At 40.7% G+C, this 27,931-nt stretch overlaps 1 protein-coding gene across 4 annotated transcripts; it reads right to left on the bottom strand.

Annotated features, from left to right (window-relative positions):
• Positions 1–26,534, bottom strand: TC2N (tandem C2 domains, nuclear). 4 transcript variants are annotated; one of them, XM_072338475.1, is made up of 12 exons: positions 26,111–26,534; positions 14,271–14,397; positions 13,365–13,598; positions 10,241–10,405; positions 8,700–8,791; positions 7,989–8,064; positions 6,890–6,990; positions 5,991–6,107; positions 4,888–5,079; positions 3,290–3,404; positions 2,578–2,777; positions 1–218 (listed from the first exon to the last, which is right to left on the bottom strand). In XM_072338475.1, exons 2-12 carry the CDS (start codon positions 14,335–14,337, stop codon positions 108–110), a joined length of 1,470 nt encoding a protein of 489 aa, XP_072194576.1. In that variant the 5' UTR covers positions 14,338–14,397; positions 26,111–26,534; the 3' UTR covers positions 1–107. The 4 variants fall into 4 exon arrangements, with proteins under 4 accessions (XP_072194576.1, XP_072194579.1, XP_072194577.1 ...); XM_072338478.1 differs by having other exon boundaries at positions 13,365–13,595; XM_072338476.1 differs by lacking the exon at positions 26,111–26,534 and adding an exon at positions 25,874–26,016.
• Positions 26,535–27,931: the final 1,397 nt, after the last annotated feature.

Here is a 27,931-nt window from a genome sequence, read left to right as displayed (position 1 = left end):
CTTTCGAACAGTTTGCGTAGACAATATTTTTCTTTTTATTTCTATTATTTTAAACAGCACAAGAATATCTTAGTGGAAAAAAAAGTCCTCAGTTTCATCTCCAGTCTTCAAGATGGACCAAGGCTGTACCACTTAATAACAACTTTTTCAGGGTTGGCAATAGTATCTTCCCACTGCTCTACTGCTTCACTGTTATTGCTGTCAGAACTTATCCAGACCTGCAAGGAGAAAAAAGAAACGAAATGAAGTTTACCTGATGTAACACAGAAGTCCAGCCTATGTTAGTTCCAAATAAATTCCATGAAAGTGCAGAATGAGATGCGACACATAGACTGCAACCAAAGCATTAGCAACAAATACAGTTCTGTTAGGACTAACATAACTTGGCTTCCAACTGGGAACACAGGGAGTCTGGGTTTATATTTAGTCTCTAAACAAATAGGAGTTTAGAGAGCTCACTACACACTAATGTTTTGTTAGTTAACAAAATGTTTTAAGTCAAGCATTCCTTGCTTCATTCAAATTCATGTGCTGGGGTCAAGGGTCTGTGAGGGCAGCAATGACTCTGGACCATGCAGTCAAACTCCAGTTGGCTGCAAGCCACCTGGCACCCAGATTTAGCTGTCCAGCCTTTTCATAAGCATTTAAAATCACACACTCCAACAGACAGGGCCAAACCTGCATTCCACAGAGGTTACTAACGTGCCTGTAGCACACACAGTCACGCAGTACGAGTCCATCTCTTCACAATATTAAACTAATGGATAGAAGCCATTAAACAAGGAAATGAAGTACAAGAAGGAAGTTTCCCCCTAAAAATTATCACCAGCTTCAACTGCCAAAAGAATGCTGACTATGTAAGTAGGTATCATCATTTATGGGACTCCATTTCCTCCACTCTTCCAAGAATGAGTCCTTTTAATACTTCTCAGAAACCTTCACCATGAAGTACATTTAGCCCACACTGTTGAGGCATGATTCCCCAAGTGAGAATAATGTCTTCCAGAATACCACAGGCAGCGGATGTTTCATCCACAGAGATTCAGTATACATCTTGCTCATGATTAAAGACATGCTCATAAATGCAACCTAATCAAAGTGTTGTCTGCTACAGAACAGCATCCAATTCATCATCATTCACTGAAGAAAGAAGTTAAATAGATCTAGCCATATTCATCTTTTTCCAGCTACCCAGCCAATTGCTCCAAGTACGCTTTTCCCTGAGCCATATTTTATGTCTTCATGTGTTATGTGGCAACGTCTGCCTGCATGAGCTGAAACAACCTTTTCCAAATAACTGAAGAGCAGAAGTAGTTCATTTGCTCCCCATAAAAATAAGATCCATGATTACATGCAACTCATCAGATTGAGATGACCTCACATACAGCTGACTGCAAAATCATACTCAATTAGTTTTGCCCCAAGGTATTAAAACTAAAAAGAACAATTTTTTTTTTTTTTTTTTCTTTCCCCATTCCAAATCTAATTCTACTAATAGGAAACATAGAAAGATGGAATACATGGGACATTCTACTCAATAAAATTGAGGAAGATCACATAACTCTTGCTGGAACATTATTTCTACAGCAGGTCAGCATCTCCTAAAGTGCATGTGCCCTGCATGCACAAAGTACATTGCCAGAATGGGAAGCTACCATTTTCTGTACCCAAGGACAGAGTAGTCCATCCTTCAGTTAAACAAATGACTTTACAGTTGGAATCTCAAAATCACTCCGCATTATTAATTTATGTATATATTAAAATTCTCTTAGTACATCTATGCAGATCAGGGAACACACTGAGCATTAAGAACATCCGAGATGGGAAAGTAGAGAAAGAACAGGCAGGATGATGGTAAGATAGAGCAACTAGGATATGAAGACAGAGAATAAAAAGAGATCAGACTACCAAGTTTTATACAGTATGGTGATTAAATAAACATGATCACAGAAGTGCTTTTGAATAGATACTACAGAGGTTCCGGCTCTTACAACAAAAAACCCATTCAGCTAAAAAATTGTCTTCTGTCTGTTCCCAGTGTAACTCAATCATACACATTCAGAACACTGTGCTGGCTACATGTCTGTCTTGCTCAGGAGGAAAATCTGCGGTTGTTGCTGTTGTTGTGTGTGTCCTACACACACCTGTTTGTGAGCATACTGCTACACACCCTCTTTCTGTAGAGGACACTGTAGGTCATGGAGCTGCTGTGAATGCTGTGTTTGTTTTCTTTAGAAAGCCTAGAGGCAAGGACAATGTCATACATCCGTTCATAAAGAGAAATCTTTCATGTAATAACTTTCCGCACAAAAAAGACTTAAGGACTTCCTTTGTGAAGGAAAATCAAATGTCAACCTCCGTTCTGATGCTCATGAAGTTCAACAGCCCACTACCATTTTTTCTTGAGTTATATTGAGAAGTTTATTAGAATTCAGTATTTCCCTATACACCACCTTATTTAAAGGTGTTATTATTTTATTCTTTTGTATGAGTTAAAAAAACCCAAACAAACCCAAAAACTCAACCCTGCAACTGGATTTTAGGAATATCAAGAATATCATGTTAGCAGAAACCAACCTGTCCTAGGAAGTGCTTTCTTCTCATGGAGCTTCTGCTGTAGAGTTTGATGAGAAAACTGATTCCTTGTTCAGCTTGGCTAACTGGAAAAATCATCATTTCTCTCCACTTCACTTGGCCATTAGTGGACTTCACAAGACGAGTCTTCTTCTTATAGATCAGCCCTTCTGTACTAAACATTCCAACTTTCACAAAGAAACCTTACGGAAAGTAAAAACAAACAAACAAACAATACCCACCAACAAACAAACAAGCAAACCCCAAACAAATAAAAAAGAGGGAAGAAAAAAGGCATAAGACACAAAGGGTTACTCACAAACACACCCAAAGAGGAAGTGACATGTATGGTTCACCAATAATTTCTCAAAAGCCTGGCCAAACGAATTGGATGATAGCTTTCCTGAGTAGTCACACTAACTGAGCATGTTCACTAATGCTGAACTGATTAACACATATCTAAACAGCAAGTGCAAGCCAATGCTATTCTATGTCAGGATTAATACTGGGATGAAATCTCCCAGAATACATAACGAGTAACTTCAAACAAAACGAAATGTAATCAAATGAGACATCTATGGAAACAAGCCTTGGCAATGGAAACCTACTGTACAATATGAAAGTTTGAGGTTTGTAAGGAATGCTATGAATTGCCAACCCATTTGATCAGCATTTTACCTACTACAAATGGCTTTAGACAGCTGATGTAACTTACTTAAAGACAGCGGTGTAGATGAACTTGGAAGATTTTGTGCTTCAAGAATCTGTAACTGAATCCTCCTGTTTATTGCTTGAAAACAAGTTCCTATTTGAAGTTCTGTGCGGCACACCTACAAGCAGAAGAATGTTGCCATAACATCTGGATTAAGTTGCTTATAAACTCAGGAAATGCAGGAATTCTGTTATATGTTGGGCTCACTTGTTCCTATCTGGGATTTCCTGGACAGAAATATAAGTATGTGTTGTATATACAACCTGCAGATGCACAGTAAGTAAATGCATCTTGCACTTGTCACAGCTGCTGTACATGTGCTCCACTGACGCACTGCTCATGTGCAATGCACGTATGGCCCTAGTGGACTGCAGCCAAAGATACTGGAAAAATAATTGAGTCCTCAAGTTTCACCTGAGAAAGATTCCTCAGTGGTAAGAGTGGACACGTACAGGGAAAACCAGATATGCAGTAGTAGCTCTACTGAATCTGGGTGTGAAAGTGAGAGAACGGGCATGCTCTGCTAACAGAAAAAAACTTTGTAATTCTCCTTCCCCTCTTTTACATTCTGCAGTCTGAAGATATAAACAACAATATACAAAGATATGGATTCATTTCACTTCAGTTCAGAGCTCAGCCACATACATTCTGTGTAAACCTGAGAGGGAGCCACTGACTCAGCTCTGTTGGGAACTAAGAGAAAACTGCTGCCTCACAGGACAGTTCATGGGCCTGCAGCATCTGAAGAGCTCTCAGATACAATGGTGAGAAAAGCCAACATGGACAGATTCAGGAATTTATGCTAGTATGAAGTGGCGTCTGAACCAGCTGCATCTTCTACTTTCTTTGTAGAAAGTGACTGCTTTTGAAGCAGTGCTTGTTAAAAGTACAGACATAAAGTGTAACTTATGTTAGAAATCAAGAGTGTCACTCATATTACTTAGACGTATTTAGATAAAATTTGCTTTTGAATTGCCAATTCAAGTTTAATCTGTTAAAAATACAAATGTCTAGACACAATCTGTAGAAGAAACAAACAAAGCGGGAGTAGGGGGAAAGGAATCCCACTGTGAAAATGGCACTTGACAACCACCTGTTTTTTATTACTCTAATGGAAATGAACTGTCTGAATTATTGCTTCACAGCATGTAATCTGAACATTAATAATATGTATGTATGTATGTGCAGTTTAAAGCCACTGAAGATCTTAGTATTTTCTTCCATAATAAAAGCAAATTCCAATTGCTGTGAGCTCTTGCTGTGAGTCCTAAAGATTTTCTAATGCTTTTGTGGTAGGAAAAGCCATTTACTCGATGTCCTGGAAAGTCTGCCCGGAATGTCCCTCCCTCCAACCATAGGGCATGTTGTTGAAAAGCTAGTTCTAGATGTTTTTTTTCCTAGAAGCTGTAGTTTATGACCATAGCAGGGATGTGTACAGTTTGGATCTGCCTTCTTTTTTCTTCATCTAATGTGCCCCATCCAAGAAAGCAGGAAAAAGAAAAAACCACTTTGTTGTAAACAATGAATTACTACCGAATTATTTTACTTCCATTTCCAACAGCATTGTCTAGGTCATACAACAATATGGTATCGGCACTTACAGGTGCTTTGGAAGGAGGAGATATATCCAGCCAATGATTTGACTCCTCTGAGCTGAGCTCACGCAGTGACAAAGAGCACTCTCCAATTGTTCTTTTCCTAGGAGTCTGCGTCTGGATTTTAAATACCAGTCTGACAGTTTGAACACTTTGCAGCTTAATGGCAAATACAAAAGTTTCCATAAATTCAATGTCCTATAAAAGAAAGACACAGGTAACATGATTTCAGTAAAAGAGTCCCATTAGATCCTGAACTTAGAAACAAAGGCTTCGGAGTCCTATGGCCACTGCTCGTGGATACCATTTTAAGCTGTCATGAAGAGATGCACTTTTATAGTGGGTAAGCTCATGTAGACTTTCCATCTCACTGTCACACCCCAGCAAGGGACAAGGCTCTGGAATCTTGTTCAGTACCAAAACAAGCTGACATCTCTTCTGCAGGTTTATAACAGCATACACACACATTGCCATAGAAAGTTGTCCCGAGGCCTTCTGTTTCAGTATCTCTGCTCATTTTACATTCTTTCACCTCTGACTCGTAATATGGGTTGTATATATTGCTTCCCTTCCCTCCTCCTGGCCCCAGCCCCTTTATCTTCCTATACTGCCATCATCAGGAATCCTGTTCCTCACAACCAATTCTTGCTACTTTTTGCATGGACGACAGAGCACGACTTATTTTTGCCGCCTGCCTTAGTGAAGGGCCGGAAGTAGTATTTCATCTTCTGCCTTCCCCAGATGAATTTGCATCTACACGTATGTTCAGATTTCATCCACTCCCTCACCGTTCAATTGCCAAGACCAGAATGGTTTGTGATACTCTGTAAGTGTACCCCATAAGTGTTCTGCAGACTTGGGAGAGAAGGAAGAATACAGTGGAGGGTAAATGGGGGAGGAATTGGAAGAAGCCTTGTAAATAGATTTTGAGAAGTTGGAAATGAGGGGGGGTGGGGGGGGTTGGGGTGGGAAATAAGAGAGGAACAGGGAAAAAGTAACGGGAACCTAGACAATTACCATGGCAAATATGATACAGAACTGGGTGTTGGTCCATTGTTTTTTGGGGGAAGAAGACAAATTTCTAGATGGTTCTTCCTGCTTCTACTTACATTGCAGCCTTCCTTGGCAGAGGATTTGAACTGCACAGGCTTGGGCAGCGTGAGAATTCCCTTGACATAGATACGAGGATTTTCCCCACAGCCAGAAGGCCAGCTCAGCCCTTTGCACTAAAACATTGAAAACAGAGTCAGTGGAGATAATGCAAGACACCAGCTTTCAGACAACTCAGAAACATAAGGTCTTCTACACTGCCCAAGAATTATACGTAATTCCTGTAATACTGAATGCAAATCAGTGCCAGGGTAATGACTATGTCACTTCAGAACATTTAATAATTCGCTTCCACGGCACAGAGTAAAAGTGGTTCAGCAGATTTTAATTATTTCACTATGTGGAAGTTCAACAGCAGATAAATCATGAAATTCCTTACGTAATCTTGCAAATTTATCATTTGGTATAGTTACAAGGTTTCTGAGTAATAGAAGTTCCATTGCCTAAAAATTATTCACAATTCCTGGAAATGTATGAAGCAGCCAGATCCACAGCATCACATCACTTAACAAAAAACCCACGAGAACTATACATCCTCAACGTTCTGCCCTGAAAGAACTAATAGATTTGGGCAGTTAAATGGTGCCTCTAAATTTGCTTCCAATTACTGTCTCCAAATTTCCACTAGAAAGTTTCTACAGTAGGACCAAGTCAGCATGACCTGCTCAGCTTCTTTATCCACATCCAACAGTTTCTCACCCCCAAACAGGAACGTCTGACTGAACTGTGCTTATATTAATACTTGAAGGTGTTATTATTGTTTTTCTCCTCAAAGTATTCCTTAATTCTCATTATTCTTGTTAAATCTGACTCTCTGGTACTTAAAAAGCGTAGTAGAATAGCCATTTGAGTAAATAATCATCTGGTTATTAATATTTGCTTATTTATATTTACTGACATGTAAAACTGTGATCCAGATCTGCTCCACAGAAGGAACATAACGCAACTTTACATTCAGTCTTCCAAAGTCTCGTTCATCACCTGATAATGTAATGGTATCTGTGGGGGAAAAGAAAAGGCCAATTAGTGTTTCTAGAAGCAACGCAGTATGATAAAAATTCATTCCAAGAAAAAAGGAACTTATTAGTAGGTGGACTGTTTATCTTTCCAAATTTCTCAGAAGATATGCTTGAGATATCCTAACACAAAAACTATAAGGATAAAATATCCACGAAGTTCTGTTGCCTGACCTGCATTTTAACTCTGCAGTTTACCACGGTTATCTCTACTGAAGTCAATAATGTGTGTTGCACTCAAATACCTTTCAGAAAGAAAAAGAGCACATTGCTAAGAAATCTAAAACACACTAAAAAGAAAAAAAAAAAATCTATCATTTCCAGTGTTAAGTCAATAAGCTGGCCTGCTATTTGCCTTTCTCAACCAGCCTAAGAAACCTTTCACTGTTGCCTTTTCTCTGAGAGTCACTTAATACCCAGAGTTTCTTTGTTGTGTTGAAGAGACTGGATGAAATTCTGACTTGTACTAGGGAGCCTTTAATGGGGACTTGATTTTTATGGTTTATTTTGCATCACCTCCACATCTTCAGCATTTCTCTTTAACTAAACATACAGGATTTACATGCCGTTTTCTTGCATAATTCTTAATGTAACAGAGGTATTGGATTCCAGATACCTCCCACAGAAAAACACTGATAAACAAAAAAAGGACGAGAGTTGTGATCAAGGCGCCATTTTCTAATCTAACAGAAAATCTGTAATTTCTTCTTTCATTGGGGTGGTAAATCCAAGGGGTTATTTTTTTCAAAAGCACAAAAACTTGCATTCTTGAAAGGCCCATTTGGCTCAATCTCCTGTCAGCAGGAAGGCACAAGGTTGAAACTCTTAATTTCAAATTGCAAAGTAATCCCCATTGACTTGCCAATCAGATTCATCTCAAAAATAAGTACATACATAAAATAAAAATCAACGTTAAAGACAGTTTGGTATTGCACGTGAAAAGGAGATAATGCATTAGATGATAAACAAACAAAACATCACCCAGACTCCTGTTACTGCCGTGTGAATCCTTTCTGGAGGAGGTGCTGCTAGGTACACTGGAGACTGAATCATATCTCTGCAAAGGGAAAAACAGCAAAACATGCCCCTTGTATCAGAGCAACAGATGCAGAAAGTCATAGAAATTCTATCATCAGACAAGACATGATGAAAACAAAACAGGAAATTTTAAATCTTTAACCCGTTCCCTACTAATGGCCCAGCACGGAGTTACTGTCTTGATGCAAAGAACAAATACACGACCCATTAGACCAACAGATTTTTTCACTCACTGGTATGTATGCAAGTTCATCTCATGTAGCAGATGATTATTTGGGAACAAATAAATAAATAAACAAAATGTAGCATCATTATTTGCATAAATGTAGACTTCTAATGTTTGTCTTTTCAAGTGATAGGGGGAAAAAAAAAATCACAAGATGATAAACCGCAGACTCTTATCCTATCCTAACTAGAAGCCTACTCAAGTTTCTCAGCAGCTTTGTTGGAACTGAATAGCAGTAACCAGAGGAGACATCAGCAAAATAAACACTTGAAGTTAGCGAAGACATTGAACTTTTCCCTTTAGCCCCTCTAATGCACAGGACAATGCCCTTCAGTGTTTCCTCTGAAACAGTGTGACTGAAACATACACCAAATGTACTGTGTTTGCAGTACAACCCAAGTGACAGCTAATGCATGAGAAATACTCACCTTCATGAATCGATGAGGTGGGCTTCTAAGATCAAACATTGAATGACTTAAATCAAGTGATCCAGGCAAAGCACTGGTTCTTAAATCACTAACTAAAAAGACAAAAAGAACAGTATGAACCGTGTCATTGCTAGAAAAAAATACTTAAGAAGACTTTAAAATTTAAGTAGACTTGTGGCAGAAATAAAACCTTACTAAATGGTAACTAAGAAAGGGTTTCCTCACCTCCCATTCTCAAAACACTCTCCTGAAACAACAAAATGGTAAGAATAAGCCAGTAGAGCATTCCATTTTTGAAACAGTCAGACCTGTTCACATTGGCAGCACTGGCAGAATGGGCAGCCTGCCTCAAAGTTACTTCCACAACAGAAATGGTGTTTTCAGTAGATGCTTGAACCCTTGTCTTTAGTCAAGTCTTTACTCTAGACACATTGGAGTGACCTTTCTCCTGTTTAAGCTTACTAAAACAAACTAAGAAAGTATTTACTTAGCTTAAACAAACAAACAGATGATGAACTGAAGGGAAGATGTTTAAGACAATCTTATAAAACCCAGTGGGCTCCCCCCACAGTTGCTTGCAAAAGTCTTGCAAAACTGTATTTGTTAAAAGCTGATTAAGTTATATGTGTTTCACTCTCTTAAAAAAAATATATGATCTTCCAATTTAGTTTCTATGGCAATTCAAAATTTTTAAAACAGAGCACTGATTGAAACATTTTCCCCAGCTGTAAAAGAAACATGCAATACCTTCCTGACTAACATATCTTTAGAAATGCATGCTGCTGCCAGCATCCGTCTTGATGAAGAGATAAGTTCATTTCTTTGAGTGTATGAGATTTCTGAATGGCTTTCCATAGCAAACTTAGAGCGTGCAACACAGTCATCTACTTCACTGTAAACAGCGTGCATTATACAAGATACGTATACCACTGAACAGTACAGAATGTTTTCCTAGGCAGCCAAACACTTGTATCTAAGCTTCTACTGATACTGTGTCACAGCCCTCCCTTGTAACTAAACATAATTAAGCAGTGAGAAGTGGGGACATTTCTATAACTTAAATAGCAAACTACGTAAAAGCTGGCACATGGCATAGCTTCCTGTTTTTTAACCTGTTCTCATAATCTGAATGTTCTTACAGCTTGTTTCCCTCTCCACATACACACTCCCCAGGTATTCCTCCAGTCAACAAACCACCCTATTTCCTTGTTCACTGTACCTCAAATACTGGTAGCTAGAATCTCCAGTACTGCACCTTCTTATGGATCAGAGGCAGATAACCTAGCTTGCTTTGCCTTTCTATCTACTGTCATGTGATGCATGCTAGCCTTCTTAAGCTCCTAAAAGATAGACTGTTACCAGCACAGCTTGATATCAAGCAGATCCAGCTCCCACATCAATTCACTTACCAGGAAGTGCCTGTAGTGGAAGTGCCAGTATGAGGACTGCTGCAGTCAAACATCTGTACAGTAATAGCTTTAACTCTTACCTACAGACCTTGGGAAAGGGAGAAAGACAGAAAAGCGTGCAGTTCTTCTCACCTGATCCATATAATTTCCTATTATCTGATTTGGCTGGGAAGCGCCTAATCTGGTCTGGTGAGACATGATGCTCCAAATAGAATGGGTTGTACACATCATAGCGGGGCCACTGGTACACACCACACAGTTCTGCTTTCCGGTCCCCATAAGAAGCTCTAGCAGATTCTGTGAAGCACAAGTAAACATCATATGCAAGAGCTCCAGACATAACACATGTTGCCTGGCTTCATAAGGCAGGCTGAGTGCCTTCAGGGCAAAGGACAAAATATTTCATTATTATCTGCCTCAGTGAAAGGAAAAAAAAAAAAAAAAAATGAAAAGAAAAAGAAAACAGACACATACATTATGTCACATTTCAAGAGCACGCTAGGAAATACTGGGATGAAATTGATCATAAAAATACATGTATGTCCTGTCTTGGTGCTCCATAATAAATGCCCAACCATTTGAATACAGGTGATTTTAAAGAGACCAAGATGAAAATTCGTTAGAAAGGTAGGTCCATGAATAAAGAAAAATTTTTAACTAAGTGATCCCAGGACATTCCCACTTGACTTCTGAGTCCCCAGATCTTCAAGAGGGTCTTGTAAGGAAAGATAGTGCAACTTGTGACTGTAATCTCCTTGTCATCCAATTTTCATAGGAAGTCTGTCAGTGGCAAAGTCACTGATCCAAAATGACTTGAATTGTTGGCCAAGACACGAGGAGACAGACTAGAGAAAGCTTGAATCCCAGCCATTTGCTCAGTCCATTATGGCACAGCTGCCCTACTATTCTATCCTTTATAGTTTTTTTCAGAGAATGCACACACTTCCTGGTCAGCAGGACAGTAAAGAACACTGCTCTAGTCCTTCACTTTATCCGGAGCTGAAAGAAGCCTTGTGTAACAGTCCAGAACAGAAAGGAGATAGGGTGACCTGGACTCTTCTGAGCTCTGAAATCTGCTTCCTTCACTTCACCTCCCCAGATTTCAGCCTCCTTATGAAATAGCTCTTTACCCCATTATAACATGGTTTCAATTCTGCACACGTTGTGCTTTAAGAGGCAAAATATTGCTGCGTATATATAGCCACAATAACCATCTTTCTTCCAGGTTAGAAAGAACAGTGAGTTGGAACCTAAGAGTTTGTAAGTGAAGAATTCAAGTATAGTGGGCTTGAGGAAGAACCTACGTTAGACTGAACATTAAAAGTGAAGCTGTAAAGAACTGCTACACCGGAGGTGACAGTAAAATCAGTGTTCCAGCCCAGGAGCACTCTCCCTTCTGCTAACTTACTTCTGTGAGTGCAGGAGACATGCTGAAGTGAATACTGAGAAGTCCTGCCAGAAGTTAATTGATTTCAGAAAGGATGCCAAGAGCTTACACTGAGCATGTCCTGTTTCAATAAAGGAAAATGGTCAGACATGCAAAGAAAATGGAGTGGAAATGAGATTAGAACTTGGGCTTCTATGGATGTTTAACAATGGTCTAAGAAACCAGTACTCTAAATGTATTTTTTTAATATGCTGGTGCTTTGGCAAATATAAAAAAGGAATGACAACACACTTCCCTGTATTTAGTATATCTCTCTAAAAAGTAAACTTTGCATTTTTAAACAGCTTTAGTGAGGCTTAAAGAGTTGTATTTCTGAATATAAATACTTATTTTATTAAAGGAAATGGAAGCTGCCTACTTGACATAAGATCCACTTTTCAAATATTTATGCAAGAATTTAAAATATTTGCTCAAGAGAAGCAATTACAAGCAGCTTAGCCATCCTGCCAGATTATCTTCTGATTTTATAGCCCAAGGGCCACTCTGTTCGCTAGCTCCTTCAGAAAGGCTGAAGCATAACTCCCAATGAAGATAAATCTCTGGTTTATAAGACCCTGTAGAACAGCACAAACAAAGAAAACATTTATATAAAGGTTGTTAAACATCTCTTTCTTCTCACTGGAAAACTCTGGTGCCTCAGAGTCCTTTATGTACAGTATCATAAGGATGAGGTGGGACCAAGGAAGACAGAGTCTGAATGCAAACCATTTACCAGCAGCATATCCTGCATGCCCATACCTTGTTCAAGTACTCCTTACAAGAACTAGCTACTGAAGTATGCATATATAGATTACTCCAAAGTAATGCCTCCTGCTTATTATTTCCATAGAAACTACAACAGACACGAGCAGCACAATAACACTATTTGACACAGCAAATTCTCAGCTACAAAATACGATTTTTCAACATAATCACATGGGTACCATTTTTTCCACATGGGAGAGAATTTAGTGACACACCTTTGCTTCATAATCACTTCCAGGTCAGACCACATTTTGTTTGACAGCCCCTCTGCTGCCATCTGTCACACAGCAACAAAACATAACAGAATACTGGTGGGAAGGTTCAACCTCTACTGCTATACCAGCAACATCCACCTCTGATGTTGTGAGCCAACATAACAAAATAGGAGGCATTAACTTTCAGAGCAGCCATCACATAAACAAACAATCTCTCCGTGCGGCAGCCCAGCTCTGCTAGGTGGGAGGCAGAGAACAGCTTGCTTCTGCTGGCTATCTGCAGGGAAACCTGAAGGGGACCAGGCACGAAGATTTTACAAAATTCTTTACTAGAGCTTTGGTTTCTTCAATGTCTTCCATTACGCTGAGCATAAGCATTAGCGTGCAGTCCCTGCTCTTAATTACATTCATGCAGGATCACGGAAATTCACGCTGGAGTCACATCCTTACAAAAAGCTCTCCCAATATCCAGAGAGAAAGGACACAAGACCTTGCTTCTAGGGCAGTTTTACAGACACGTGCTTTCAGTAGGAGTACTTAACTGCTTTCAACTATTTCTGTGTCAACTGACAGACTAGATTAAACAAAAATACATACCCCTGTAGACCACCTCCAAATTTCTAGAAGCTAAACAGTAAATACAATTAATAGATAAGAAGGGGGGAAAAGGGCAGGGAGAGACTGTTTTGTTATAATATGCAAAGTAAGCAATTTCTCTCACCAAAATAAAGTTTCTTTGGCTTTGGTTAGAAAGTGACACTGGTTAACATACCTAATGAAGTACTATCATTTTTGTTCAGGTTTTCCCAACTGAAACACACTATTTCAGCAACACTCTTTTATATTTTACCTTGAATCCGTCCAGCATGTGAGGTATTAGGAAGGTTTTTTGGCTGCACATAAGCCAGTTTGAATGACGGGACCACAAATGGTACCTCCTGCCCATCCAGGGGCAGTTTAGAAAGCAGATAATCCTCTGAACAGCCAACTTGCCGCTTCACTGACACCGAAGACAATGGAGGTTGCTCTACAATAGTTGGCTTCCTTGCGGGTACAGCTTCAGATTCCTGCGCCATGGAAACTGCTAAAAATAAAAAGCAAGAAAAACAGACAGTCTACATGTGCATTAAGTTTGGAACAATACTCTGAACAGATCTCTTTTATTTAATAGAATCCGTGCTTGATACATTACTGTTGCTAGCATTCATTTTTACCAGCATTCAGGACAAGTACCTGGAAAAGATATTTATCCTCATGTCTGTACTAAAACAAATTCTGCTGCCTGAGGCTGTATATTTATAGCTATCTTGCCCTAAAGTCAATTTTACAAGAGGAATTCTATACATTTGTATCAGAGAACAATTGTGTAAACAACTAAGACACCAAATAAAATCCTGGAGGGAGTGGGGGGGGGGGGGGGGGGGGGGGGGTGTTGGGAGAAGTGCTCACTTTCAGACAGTTTGCAACCTTTACATGACCTTAGGCTGGTTTTTGGGGTTTTTTTTTTTTGGATTTTTGGACAGCATTCCAGGCAAGGAGCAGACTTCAGACAAGTTATTTTTCAGTTCCAATTCCAATTTATAACACTAACAAGCACGTGTCCAATTTCCAAGTGGAGGCACGGAAAGAATTTTGGATATGTAAAAGAATTCAAGTTTATCAAGGGTGACAAAGTCATTTTATTAATGGGAAATCTCATAATTAATAAGGCCAGAATAGCAAAACCTTTAGTCAATGTGATTATGTTGAAACTCACAATTGCTTTTTTCTTTTTCCACATAAAAACACCATTTACAGCAGTTTTTAATACATTCATTCGCCATTGTTTTCGGTGCTGCAACTTAGAGGAAACTGCGATCAGTGATCCACTGCAGCTCTCAAACCTGAAGAACACAGTAAAGGAAAGTATATTAGACAAGAACAATTAAAATAAAAATGCAATATTTAATTTGTGATTTTTAGTTGGACTCAGCCCCTGTGTCAACACCAGTGATGTCATTCATAAAAGCTTCAGAGCATTCAGGAACACTAAAATTCTCCTCACGTTTGTGCTGGCCACTGGGCTTTGGAATTCACACAGCTCTGTATGTGTTTTGATATGCTCTTGTAAGATATTTCTAAGACGTGGCTTTTAGTTTGTTTCCCTTAATCACGTTTCTTTTTCTCTGTCACTCATGGAGGATCATAACATATGTACGCATTTACATCTTTGACTCTGCACACTCCATGTTTTACATTTGAAAGCACTCTTTATGAATGACACTAAAATTGCCTTCTTTGACAATTCTTTGAGGAATTACTGCTTTCTCATAACTGTATAAACACGAAACCAAAGACCTGCTTTATTATATAATTGTCTGCTTTGTGTACAGAAATAGAGAAAACTGGCTTCCAGCAAATTGAGAAGCATACAATCTACTGAAGAATGAGATCAAGACTGTAACAGCTGGTTAACATTAAAATAGCTTTATGACAATAGTAACTGGCCTTATTTAACTGTCTTTATTCATATGCTTATGTTCTCTTTTCAGAGGGACACAGACAGCTGTGTTGCCTCCTTTCCAAAGCTTTGGCTATGTTTAGTCATTTTATATGTACCTAAAGTACACAAGGTTCTTTGTAGAACATACTCAAGATACGATTCCAGCTCCATGGAAGTTAAAGAAAGACCCCAAATATAATATGAATGTAAGCAAGAATGGGGAAAAGAAGTAGCTAGAAAGAGAAAGGGGGATAGCAAAGAGAGAACATGACAGCTACACAAAATAGGACAGGTCTGCTTGGTTATCTCGGTCACAAGAAATTAGTCAAAGTCCCCATGTTCCAGCATGGAAGCTACTCCCATCTGCAGCTTGAGCACTGCAGTCGTTTTGTTTGTATGCACATTAAAAGACATCTAGGAAACCACAGAAACACTGATAAACAGAAATAATACTCATGTCCAAATTATCAACCTAAACTTCTTCTTTCATTAAAAGTCTTTTCTCCCTTCTCCCAGATTCATACGGATACCAATAGGAGATATTAATCTATAGACACTTCATCTGTCTTAGAAAAATCCCTTTCTAGCTTAACAACACTTATCCCCATGGATAGGCACAACTCAATGTCGTCATCAGATGTATCAATCTGCAAATAATGACCAAACACAGCAAACACCTACTGACCATTCTTTCGGACTGTACCAGTATGCCTCAGAATTGCTACATGTATTTTAAGCTACATGTTTTGAAAGGTCAACTGAGGCTTCATGAGTTAACTTGCTACCTTTAAAATACTTTGAAATATAATGAAGTTTTGTTATTGTAACTACATAACTGTTTCCAGAATCATTCTTCATTACTTTCTTTAATCTCATACTTTACACAAAATCAGGCACAAGAATCCCTCAAAATTCTCCATATTTCCAAAGATTGCCACTCCTCCCTCTGAAGTGTACTCACAATAGTTACCCATGCTATAGAATTCAGGGTTTGCTTACAGGTTCCCATGCAGTGATTTCCCTTCCCAGCTGTTATCAACGCACAGCTGGAGTTAATACGCTTTACTCTTGTGTTTAAACTAGGCTGAGACAGCTGCTTCATTCGCTCTCAGCTTTGCAACAATAGTATCTAAGCTTCGGTAGCAGTTTGCTCTGGCAAAACAATCTTTTATCTCAAAACACCCGGACTACCGGTAGCGAAGGAGGGAAAATGTTAGTAACCACCCAGCTCTCCAGCTATATAAAGTGGAAAAACCAGTTGTTTACATCAGAGAAAACTCATGTCATTGTAGTACTTTCTTTCCACAGAATTTCTTAGCTATAGCCATTAACGTAAGCCAGCAAATAAACACAAATCATCACTCACAAACAGTCACCTTTCCATCACTGGTGAATGCCTAACTTACAAAGAAAGGTGGTATCACTGTTGTTGATCTAAGAGTTATACTGTAATTCTGTACATTTTTTAAAACTTGTGATTCTCAGACCATAATATTCCCCTCCCCCTCCCACTGAGAAGCAAGGAAACATTCTTACTTTCCTTTCTATCTGTAGACAAACATAAAAGCAATTCACCACAGCCTCTTGTACAGAAGAGCACACTGTAGTATTGCTGTTCCAGATTGCAGCTTTGTAGGTGAGTGATATCAGTAAATAATGGTAAAGTCTACAGACACAGAGTTTGGGGTTTCCAATTCCCTTTGAGCTTAAATACAGCACTTTGAAAAGAAAGACAGTTTCATTTATCTGTATTTTTCCAAGTTGCCAATGACTTGGCAACAATTTTCACTTTATGTTAAAGTTTTGTCTTAACCACATGGGACAGGAATTTAACTGATTCTCATTAACTGAAAACGAACAGGAGTCTTGTAGAAGACGAAACAAATACTTGCTGATCTTGACAGAAACTAACACTTCTATCGAAAGTTAGATGTCTCCCATATGGCACAACCTTTTGTTAATGTCAGCTACCCAAAAAGATTCAGTGTAACACTTGAGAGTTGTTCAAAGGTTATACTAATGTACATTTGTGAGGGAATACATTTACCAATAGAACCAGAACTGTACAGACACGAATTAGGTATGCCACTGAATTCCAGAGAAGTACCAACCTGCAGCCACTGCCATCCTTGTTAACAAGGAGTCGGGATTCTGATCCTAACTCTTAACTCTTGGGGTCAGTTTTTGTAGTCAATTCGTTTACATCAAAGATTTTGTTCATTGTGAAGATAGTAGAGTGAGAAAAGGACAGGAGGAAAAGGAGAATTATTTCTGATTTTCAGGCAAAAATAGAAGAGGGAGAGAAATCAAATCACTTGCAGCAGAAGGCATTGTATCCAGATCTCATTATCGTCTCAGATAATCTCTCTTGGTGTTCTTCACTATGATTTCAGTGAGTTTTTTTTTCATCTCTCCCTTCCCAATATGAAGCCAAAATATGATGATCAAATTTAACTCAGCAATCATCCTTCCACACTAATGTAGAAAGCCAATATTATTGGAACATACTGGAATCAAAGTATAAAAGCAAACCACACACATACTCAGAGTCCAGAGAATTACAGTCAGTATTATTTTAATGGGTTTAGATGGAGAACATAAATTATCTTAACGACTTCCAGATTCCTGTGATAGAAGTTTTGAATGAGCTAAATCAGATAAACAGTATTGAAAACTTCAGTTCCAGATGCCACCAGAATGACAACAAGACAGAGATGTGTGGAGAAGAAGGCAAATATTTTCAACAACTCATTAAATCAAAAGAACATGATAGGAAATGGGTCACTGCGATATTAAACATTAAAAGCTGAAAGGGGTCTCAAAAGAAATGTCAGGTCTTTGCTCCCATATGATGAAGGGGTAAATTTTGCAGCAAGTTTACTGGCTGCATTTAGTCAGAGCTCTGCTGATCAGGTAACACATTTTGAACTATGCAACAAAGGTGAAATATCTGATCCCGAGCTGGGAAAGCTGGCTAAACCAGAGATTTCAATCATGATGAGATTTATTGCCAGCCATAAACTTATAAAACACATTCTCACATCTGTGTTCCAGAAACACGCCACAGCAGCATTTCTAGTAGCTTCAAGTCCTCACAAAGCAAGAGGTGTAAAAGAAAATGTCCGGAAATAGGGATGATCGGTCGTTATTACACATTTGGGACAGATCCTTGAATGACATAAGTGTCTGCAGCTCCAGTAGTCCCAGAGGAACAACAGCTGAGGAACTTCCCTATGGAGAAAGCAAGCTCGAGGTTGCAGTTTCACACCCCAGCCAAACACCACATTTATGCTACTTCTTTGCCTGTCTGTGTTTCAGACCCATGAGATGCAGTTGATCCCAATTGCAAAATTCCTTCAAAGGGATTAACAACATCACTGCAGGTCTCCAGATGATTAAAGAAACAGAGCACAGCAACAGCTGCTTCTGCTGCAGGTCAGATGGGCTCTGATGGCTTAGATTCTACAAATGGTTTAACTTCCAGGGCCAGTTGCTTAGTAGTTCTGTTGCTGGAGGATAAGATCTGGGAGCTGTATGCTGGCCTGAACAGGGCTCTTCATTTGAAGAGGGGTTAGTGTCAGTGTGTCTAGAAACAGGTGAACACTGGAAAAACACTGTAAAACTGCGTAAACAGTTCTCAGAAATTTGCCCTCAGGTACTTTGCTACTGTGTGAGCAAGGATGGTGCACACACATCACACACACACACACACACCTACACAGACTGCGGCTCACCAGAGTTTAAAAAATATTTCTTTTTTGGAAAGGGTGCTTATAAGCAGGTCTGATCTGTCATATCCATAAAGGACACAGAGGCACTTCAAGAAGGTTTGAAAGTGTGAGAAGGCAGGGCAATGCATTTTTGTTGTTCTTCATCATAAACCTTGGCAGTAGTACATTGTCTGGGAGGAGAGAAAAAAATAAACAACATCATGCCAGCACACACCTGCAAGGTGCATGATAAGAAGCTCATAGCTACACCTGTTTTAGGAAAACCCTCTAACACTGATATCTGCAGTAAATACTGGGTGTGTGAACACACCTACAGGGCTTCCTTCTCCTGGGCACTCCTAGAGGTAACAGTTGTACGCATGGCTTAAAACCCTTGCCATCAGCAGGAGTCCTCAACATATCACCACTAGCAGTCAGGATTTGACAACTGCACAAAAATAATATTTATTTATTGTTTTTATTTTATATTATTACTTATTCACTTGAAACAGGCTTCTCCTGAGGCAAAGAACACCACCTCAAAAGTCAATTCTTAGCTAAGTTTTTGTCACAACTGAAGAACTTACTGCAATCCCATGAACAGCCATGTTTTCCTACGTGCAATTGTGAAAGACTGTGCCTTGTTCCATCGTGACTCTCACTTCTCAGTTTTTTCTGCCCTGATGGAGATGATCTAATACATGCCTCCCTTCACGCAGGCCCTGAGATGAACTCTGCAGAAAGAGCACTTGTGCAATCTAGCTGTGGTCTCCTTGAGCTCAGCAGCTACTTCTTCCAAGGGCTTCAGGCTGGAGGAGGCCAAAAAGCCTGCAGTGTATCCACAGCCCTCGCTCAGACCACCAAACTGAGAGTATAAAGTCATGAAGTGGAAATAGTTGCTATCGCCTACTTCCCTGAAGAGAAATAAAGCTGAACAGGTGCGTGTCTGAGCTATTGCACTACAGAAACAATTGCCTCCACTCTTTCGACACCCCCTGGAGAAGGGGAACAAGTGCTGGCAGAAGCACACTATCAGAAGTCGCTCCTCTCACATGGCCCTCAGGGACACGCTGACTCTCAGTATTATAGCCTTGCACCTGCAGCTCTTAAATGGAGCCTCATTCCAAGTCTGCCCCAGTACGCGGGAGATTAATAATAGTACAAGGGCCAAAAGCACAATTTTCTTAAATCTGAGCCAGTTTTTCTCATGAGAGATTTATGTTTGAATTAAGAAGAGAATGTTATAAATCTATCCCATGATAAAGCTTAAAACTTGGAATTTTAATATGCTGAATCCCCTATGCACTGGGCTGTAAAAGTTGATAGAGATAGTACTTCTTCCTAATGCTGCATTAGGCAAGCAACCAGTTCATCCAATTACTGAACTGACAACACTGTTCCTGTGAACTGTAGATAAATTCACTGACTTGGACAAGGATGTACAATATGGTATGTATTGGGGCAGTAAACATGAAGGAATAAATCCATTTTCTTGGACTGCAGATCACTTTGGACTCAGATGGAAAACAGCAAAACAAGAGTTGAAATCAGGACACAAGAAAAGAAAATGCAGAGACTGAAATCTCTGTTAAAAAAAAAAAGAACTTGGCTTTTGACAAGAACTAGGAAAGAATTCAATTCAAGATAAGTTCTTTGCTCTAAGCAGATTAGGAAAAAATCACGACAATCACCAATGGTTACTTTATAATCTAACTTAATGCTCAAAACTTCATGTATTCTGTGTCAGTTTTTAATCCAATATTTTCTCCTGCAGTAATGCCAGCAAGCAATAAAAATAGAGCTGTCAGCAATCCCTGTCTATAGCCCTGATACCAAAAAGAACTGGAAACATCTGGATGTGTTATTTTTTTCTCTCAACAGGACAGCCAAAAAGAAGGTATTTAGGCAAGAGCATCTGTCTGTGCACTGGGTTTCCCTAGCATGGCTGGACGTGTCCAGCTCTGAAATGACGGCCTTCAGATACCAGATTAATGTAACGCTGAATGGCATCCAGAAAGTCTCAGCCATCTGCCATGACCACAGAGCCATGTGGAGAAAACATGGATAGACATACAGCATCCAGACAACTAATGAAAAATAGCTCCTACTGTATGTATGAAAAAATGAAGAAAACCCAAACAATCTTGCATGGAAAAATACTGTTTCTTCACCACTAACGCTACTTTAGAGGAAATCTGACAACCTGCAAGAATCAAGTTGGAGTATTTCTTTATAACTGCAAACACACACCCAGTACTTTGTTTAGGTGAAACAGTTTCTCGTTTGTTATTTTACATTAGGTATATAATAGTTACTTTAGATATAATTATTATTCTGTTTCATGAGTAAAATAAAAACATCAAGTCACAGAGCTTCCACGTGATGGAAATCCTGCTCAGTACTTCTGCTCCTCATTGTCACAGCCTTTATTTAACCAGTTACAACAGTGTGGCGAGAGGAAGGAAATACGTAAATGGTGTAAATCAAGATTAAAATGCTATGGCTGGAATTAAGAAAGTAAACAGAGGACTCTAGTACATATCATACATGAAAATAGGTCAAATGGATGATGAGAGAAGAGGAAATGGGAATGGGTCTTAATTCAGATTCAAACCAGACTAGGGGTATGGCTCTACAGGGCACACACACTGAGCTCAGGCAGCCTAACCACACTTAAAAGCCTAGGAGGATCCTGCCTTTATAAAGTTTATTATTGTTATTTGCTATAAATCCACCCACACCAGCAGCCCACAACCACTTTTAACAGCTCCAGCAGTGCCTCTCAAGAGATGTGAACAGGCTGGAGTAGTTGGCAGCTGCCCAGGAAGATGAGTGGTAACCAGACACTGCATAGAGGAGGTGTTTTAGAATAACTACACAGATGTTGGAAGAAGCCAGTAGAGATCAGAGTTGTTGCGATCTTATGGGAGCACCCAGCATCTCAATTATTGTTGGCCAAATGCTGCTACACTGATGGGGCCCTTGCCACTGGGGACAGAAGTCCTGAGAGCATGAGCTGGCAACATTTCCCTTCCCTTCTCAAGACAAAGTACACAATGGCTTTTTTCTTTTTATGCTCTTGAGTTTAAATCAACACCCTTCACAAGAGATTCAAACCTATCACGTCAAACATTGGTGAAACTAGATTGGACTTGGAAGTAAACACACCACTGCGCTGAACAAAAGCTAGGCTGATTCACAGGGAGATGATCCAGGTTTGGTCAAGGTTTACAGAAGGAAGATTTTTAGCTATCCCAGTCACTGCTGAGCAGACAGTGATCTTCAACTGAAGATTAAAGAGCCAACAATCCCATATTTCAAAATAAATTGGAAAATAGCTAAAAACACTTGAATTCTCCGCTTCTGGGAACTGGATATGGTCTTGAAAATGTTTTGTTGTCACCTAGCTGTTAGATACTAAATACAGTACCCTTCCTAAATTTAGTAATCTCTTAGAAACAGGAAGAACCATTTGTTTTTGCACCAGTTCATCACGAACCATAGAAGCACTGACAGGTAGAGCTACCTTTACAACCTCCTTCCCTTGAAGGGAAGGTTGGCACTGCCCTCAGCAGAATACATATATACAAGATAGACTGGCTGTCTGAATTTGGCAGAGAGCCTATCCAGTCCCCTTTCGTCCTCCCCTGCCAAGCTCTGGTTGAGAGTCTGGCCATCTTCTGGCTGTATGAACCATCCTGTTATGCATGTGGGCCCAGCTTCAACAAACAGCGCTCACAAAGGCAGCTCTACTGCTTGGTCTGGAGGTACAGAGGCTCCGTGGGATAGAGGGGCTGAACTTCTGCAGGTAGGACAAAGTCCTCAGTGCTCTGGTGACCATGCTGTCACAAAGGCAAGCACTCTTCTTCCTCTCTATGCTTCGGATGTAACTGTGGAACTATTTGTGTGCACCAATGTAGACAGAGCACACCACCCTATGAAGCCACTGGGATCAGGCTTCCCTTCACTTTGCAGCACCAGGCATTTGCTCCCCCAGGCCCCAGCACACCATACAGCCCACATCTGAGTTTCCGACTTCCAGGCTGAGGTGCCAAAATAGCTTAAGCACCTAATAGGTTTTGAGGCCACTTAGGTACGATCTTTCTGGATTGCTTTCTCAGGCTTTGAAGCTGTTTTAGTCATCAATGCCACCTCTCTAGTTCTTGCTCTGAGGCCCAGATCCAAAGCTTACTGCCATGACTACAAGAACTCCTCACACACTAGAGATGTTATTTTAGGGCCGAATGATATGTCCCTTCCAGTTTAAGTGTGGCTATTAGGTAACTGAGAAACAAAGCTTCGAAACAGAATCACCAGGGTACAATTTACAGGAAAGATAAGCATCAGATTTCTGACATAGTTTTTTTTTGGCACAGAAATAATGTAAACTTCAGCTGTGATGACAGGCAAGCAAACATTCACTCATACTAAGCTTCAGAGAAGTGTCCTCACTAATTCTGCATGGCTTGATGTATTAAAGTGATTAAAGGATATAATGCAGTACAGATGAGTTGAAATCAAATCCAAGATTTAGAACCTCTTCCCAGATGAGGTTCTTCAGTTTAGATATGAAGATTTATCCCTTCTGCCGAAAGGGATCAATAGAATTTTTTCTCTATGCAAAGAACCTTTCAGAAGGCCAAATTGTACTTCTAACCAGAATGACAACACAGCTTAGCCTAAACTCAGCTCTTCCTACCTAAAGTCAAAGCTCACTTTGCCTTTCGCTTCAAAGAGATATCTTAAGCTCTCTGCTGACAGATACTGGGTGTTGTCCTACTTAGACAGGAGAGAGACTATTCACTAGATTTAAGCTATCTCAGGAGAGCCCATTCAGAGTAAACAAAGTAGTTGTCTTACAAAATTAAAAAAAAAAGAACAAGGGAACAGTGGGTTTGGAAATGCACCACAGAAAATGCACTACCATACATGGGGAGAGCAAAGGGGCTGCTGGCTGCTACCGAGAGGGGCAGTTATGCTCTCCTGTGCCAACAACCATTCACACTGGATCCAGTAAATACACAGCTGCTTGAAGAGTTGGCCCAGTTAACTGATTAGATGGAAACATAAACCACCAAAATAAACAAAATATGCTTAAAAATAATAATAAAAAAATAAAAATAAATGTTTTCCAATAGTTGATTGCACAAGACTGGAGTTAGAATGCACCATTGGGAAAACAGGCAGCCAGAGCAGGACAGCCCTCTCCAAAGCCAACCCACTACTCTGGGGTAAAGTAAATCTGAAACTTAAACACCTATGAGTAAGACAAACTCAGGCTGCGTGAAAATGAAAATCAGCTGGGAGGAAACAGAAGTGCTGGAACAAACAAGCGAGGTGACTGAACCACATGAGTAGGAGAAAGAAGGGAACACCAGAGTCAGAGCTTCTTTTTTGTCACCATAATTAATTAATAGCTTATGCACACATGACTGAACAATTCCATCAATGTTCACTCTTTCCATTGCGTAGGAAGACAGAGGATTCATCACCTGTGGATTCAGCACCTAAATTAAGTGCAGGAAAGGACTGGGGAATTAACAGGACTTCTGTGGGGTCCAACATACCCTTATTGATGTAGCATTTTTAGGAGGTGTAACTTCTACACATACTTTGAAGAACCAAAGGACACTTTCATAAAAAATATATTTTTCTTGAAATTCAACATTGCTCAACCATATGTATTCCACAAAAGAATGTAATATTCAGCATATAGATGGAAAAGGGACTAGAAATGAAACTGCCCCACTCTTGGACTCGTGCCCTTACCACAGAATTATAGGATCACAGCTCACCTAATTCTGCACTGAAAACAAGGGAAAACTGTTTCATAAGGAGGGGAAAAAAAAAAAAGACATGGTGGTATACTCCCCTGCAGGTATTTGATGTGAGTCCCGATCATCTAAGTGTAATCTAAAAACACTTGATCTCTATGAGAACAACTTGTCAAGGAATGCCTTGTGGGTGCCAGGACAGCTTAAGCATCTAACTAATCAACGCTAACAAAACTCAAGCCACAGCAAGAAGCAGATCTCAGTGCATTCAGCAAACATTAATCAGGAAAACCTGAGCCTACACAGATCAGAGAGCGAGAGTTAGAATGGCACACAACTAGCCATACAGAGCAGCTACCCACAGGATCATTAGATGCCCAGGTGCATCACAGTTTTGTCCCAGCATACTGCTGTTGGGAACTTGTCCTCTTTCTGCACAATCACAACTGTACCATCTGGAAATGTGAACTTAAGGAACAACCATGATATCTACCTCTCCATTCTTATCTAGAAAAATGTATCACATGTAACACTGGGCACACTTGCACACTGAAGGAAAGTTACAAGACCAGTTTGCTGCAAGATGATTTCCATTTAAGCTTTGGCTAACCTGCGACTGATTACTTGAAGCATACCTGCAGAAGGTGACCCAGGTAGTTAATCCTTGCCTGGTATAACAACAATTAAGATGTTAATTTACAAAGAACGTTTTGATTGCACAAGTACGTTCACTTATAGCACTACCAGTCTGAGACTATTTTAAGTATAATCTAATATTGGACCTACTTTATATGAAAATGAATTCTGTAATAGTTGAATAAGATTACTGTTTTTCTACCTACCTCCATTTCTCAAAGTCTACCACTCGTTAGAAGATATGGTTCCAAGCCTAATCTTGGAAGCAGGCTGTCCAGCTAAGACTCATAAAGTCTTAAAGAGGCCAACCCCACACACTGGGAGGTCTTCCCTTCCAAGCCCCCACTGGCAGGATGGGGAGATGGCAAGGCACTGCAGGTGTGCAGCGTCACATGTATACACACTACCCAATAGCACTGCCTTTGATAACTCATGTTCTGCAAGCACAAACTGTGGATCAGAATTCTCTAAGGAACAGAGCGTACTGGTTTTAAAAATGCGCTCTCCCATTCAACATAACTATTGGTATACATCAGGTTTACAATATCTACCATCAGAGCGGTTTTGTGTCCCAGGAGTAACATGCATAGTGAGAAAAGCGTTATTTACAAACTGCAAAATCATCACTGTATATCTGCACTGAAACGTTCTAAGCAACGATACGCAAAACAGTTACGTGATATGCAAGCACACGAGTTGGGGTCATCTCAGCGGGATAGCCTGACCAACACCAAGTTTTGCCCCCGTTAATCCTTACGCACAGCCTGAGGTGTGCCACGAACTGCAGAGGATGCCCGCAGGACAACGGTTCTCCTGGAAGCCTAAAGCCCGACCTCACACTTCAGACGAGCAAAGAAGTCGCACCACCTCCGCACCGACCCGTCCACGGCCAGGCAAGAACTCCCCGCGCTCCCTCCAACGCCTCGCTGCGGGCCGCCGCTGCTTCCCGCGGCCAAAGCCGCCCCTCCCGCTCCGCTCCGCCGCCCGTGCTCACCTCCCAGCTCCGCCGCCCGCACCTGCCGTCGCCGTGCGCCGCCTCCCTGCAGCCCGGCCCGTAGGGGCGGCCCCGCTGCTCGGTACCTGCGAAGGGGACGCCGGCTGCGTCCCTGCCGGCCGCCCAGGTGTGCGGCAGGGCGCTTAGTCACCGATCCCTATCGCGGAAAGGGGATTTCCCTGCTAGCTGCTTCTCCGCCTCTGTGAAACTACGCGCGAGGACACTTATCCTCAAGCAGCTGCCAGGGGCTTTTCTTTGTCGCTTGCTGGGCTGTTGCGCTGGCAAAGTCAGGGCTAAAGCTGTCCCACGCTTTGCTAAAGCACAACTGGGCCTGTCTCTCAGAGATAAAAGCAAAGCTTTAGTTTGTATACCGTTCTATTAAATAGTATTTTTTAGTCTGAGATGCTGGTCCCTGTCAGGTAAGACCGTGCACAGGCACGTGAGAGAAAGCCCCTGCCACAGCCTGGGCTATTTGTAGTCTTATTTAGCAACCGCATGTGGTGGCGTGGCTCAGAAATCTGCAGGAAACAAAGGCTCTGGGAGGCTCCAGGTGGCTGCATTTGGCCTCTGTGCTCTGACTGAGGCAGATGTAAGTGGGAAGTGGGGATGCACTGGTGGGAAAAAGGAGGAGCGTTTCCTCCAGGAAGTTCAGTGTACTTTCTGGGTGCTTTCCAATTTCAGGTACATAAGCAACGTTTTGCATGCTCATCCTGACCGCTCTTGAGCTGCAGCCATTCAGGGATCCCACATCCACTGAGAGTGCAGTTTTCCTATGATTATTACTATTTCTTTAATTTAATAGCAATACGGACCTGCTGCTAACTATAAGTTTTGTCATCTTGCACCATAACGTGGCTACTTCAAACTCCAGTCTCTGTGAGGGAAGAGCCTTTGCCAGAAGCACACAGAGTATCTGAGCTAACAAAGAGCCTCTGTGAGTCCCTGCACAGTGTGTGGGATATCACAGAGCAAAGTGGTTCTGATTCCTGCTAAGGGAGCTGATGTGATTATGTGTGGTCACTCCATTCAGGCAATACAAGTAACTGGTAAGCCTCCAAAATTATCTGAGTTCCTTTGAGGTATGCATTAAGCACACATCTCAAGGCATCTCACTTACGTGAATGAGTTATGTGAACAGCTATCTTTCACTGTTCATAAAAGCACGTTGTTTAACTACTGATACGGTCCCTTTGTGCACTTGCCTCTATCAGGTTACCATGTTGAAGCTGAAGGGCTGTTCAGGCTCGGCAGTGATTTGCAGCCCTGCTTGAGTGGCTCTCCAGCTGCTGGAGCCTGCAGCTGCCAGGAATGCAGCTCACGTCACTGGTGGAGGAAGGGACATAAAAACCATATTTCTGATGAGGAAGTTATAGGGGGAAAAACAGTTTGCCAGACTATCTTCCTTCTTCCTCAAGGCACAGAAAAGGCCAGCCTCTGTGAATGGAGAGGCCTCTTCTCACATTCCTGGGGCTAGTTGGATGGCTAAGGACACACCTTCCATTCTTCTTTAAGCTGCCTGAAAATTGGACAGTTTGTTTCAATAAATACAAAGTTCAGCTGCACATGGCAAGGAACGTGGCTGACCTGATTTTTGCATGGAGGGAAAGAACATTTGCATGGAGGCAGAGAACATAATTGTGATATATATTTTTTTAGCTGCAATAGTCGATGAACCTTCCCCTCCCTTAAAGATTTTTGTCCCAATGAAATCAAGCATGAAGATAAGCAATGAAACCAATTTACCCCTGTTTTTTGCTGCCTAAGTCTCTCTGCCAACTGCAGATATATTCCTGCCTCCTGCCAGCATACACTGCCTCATGA

The sequence above is a fragment of the Excalfactoria chinensis genome, chromosome 5, assembly GCF_039878825.1.
Source record: "Excalfactoria chinensis isolate bCotChi1 chromosome 5, bCotChi1.hap2, whole genome shotgun sequence".
Taxonomy (NCBI): domain Eukaryota; kingdom Metazoa; phylum Chordata; class Aves; order Galliformes; family Phasianidae; genus Excalfactoria; species Excalfactoria chinensis.
This window is presented reverse-complemented; position numbering and strand designations above follow the sequence as displayed.

Bases quoted from the DNA above. Each gene is read 5' to 3' on its own strand.
- TC2N (XM_072338475.1), bottom strand. From the start codon at position 14,337: ATGGCGAATGAATGTATTAAAAACTGCTGTAAATGGTGTTTTTATGTG. The intron at 10,406-13,364 runs GTAAAATATAAA...TGTGCTTCACAG, and splicing joins ACATGCTGGACGGATTCAAG to AATCTGCTAGAGCTTCTTAT. The intron at 8,065-8,699 runs GTGAGTATTTCT...TTCCCTTTGCAG, and splicing joins CACCTCATCGATTCATGAAG to AGATATGATTCAGTCTCCAG.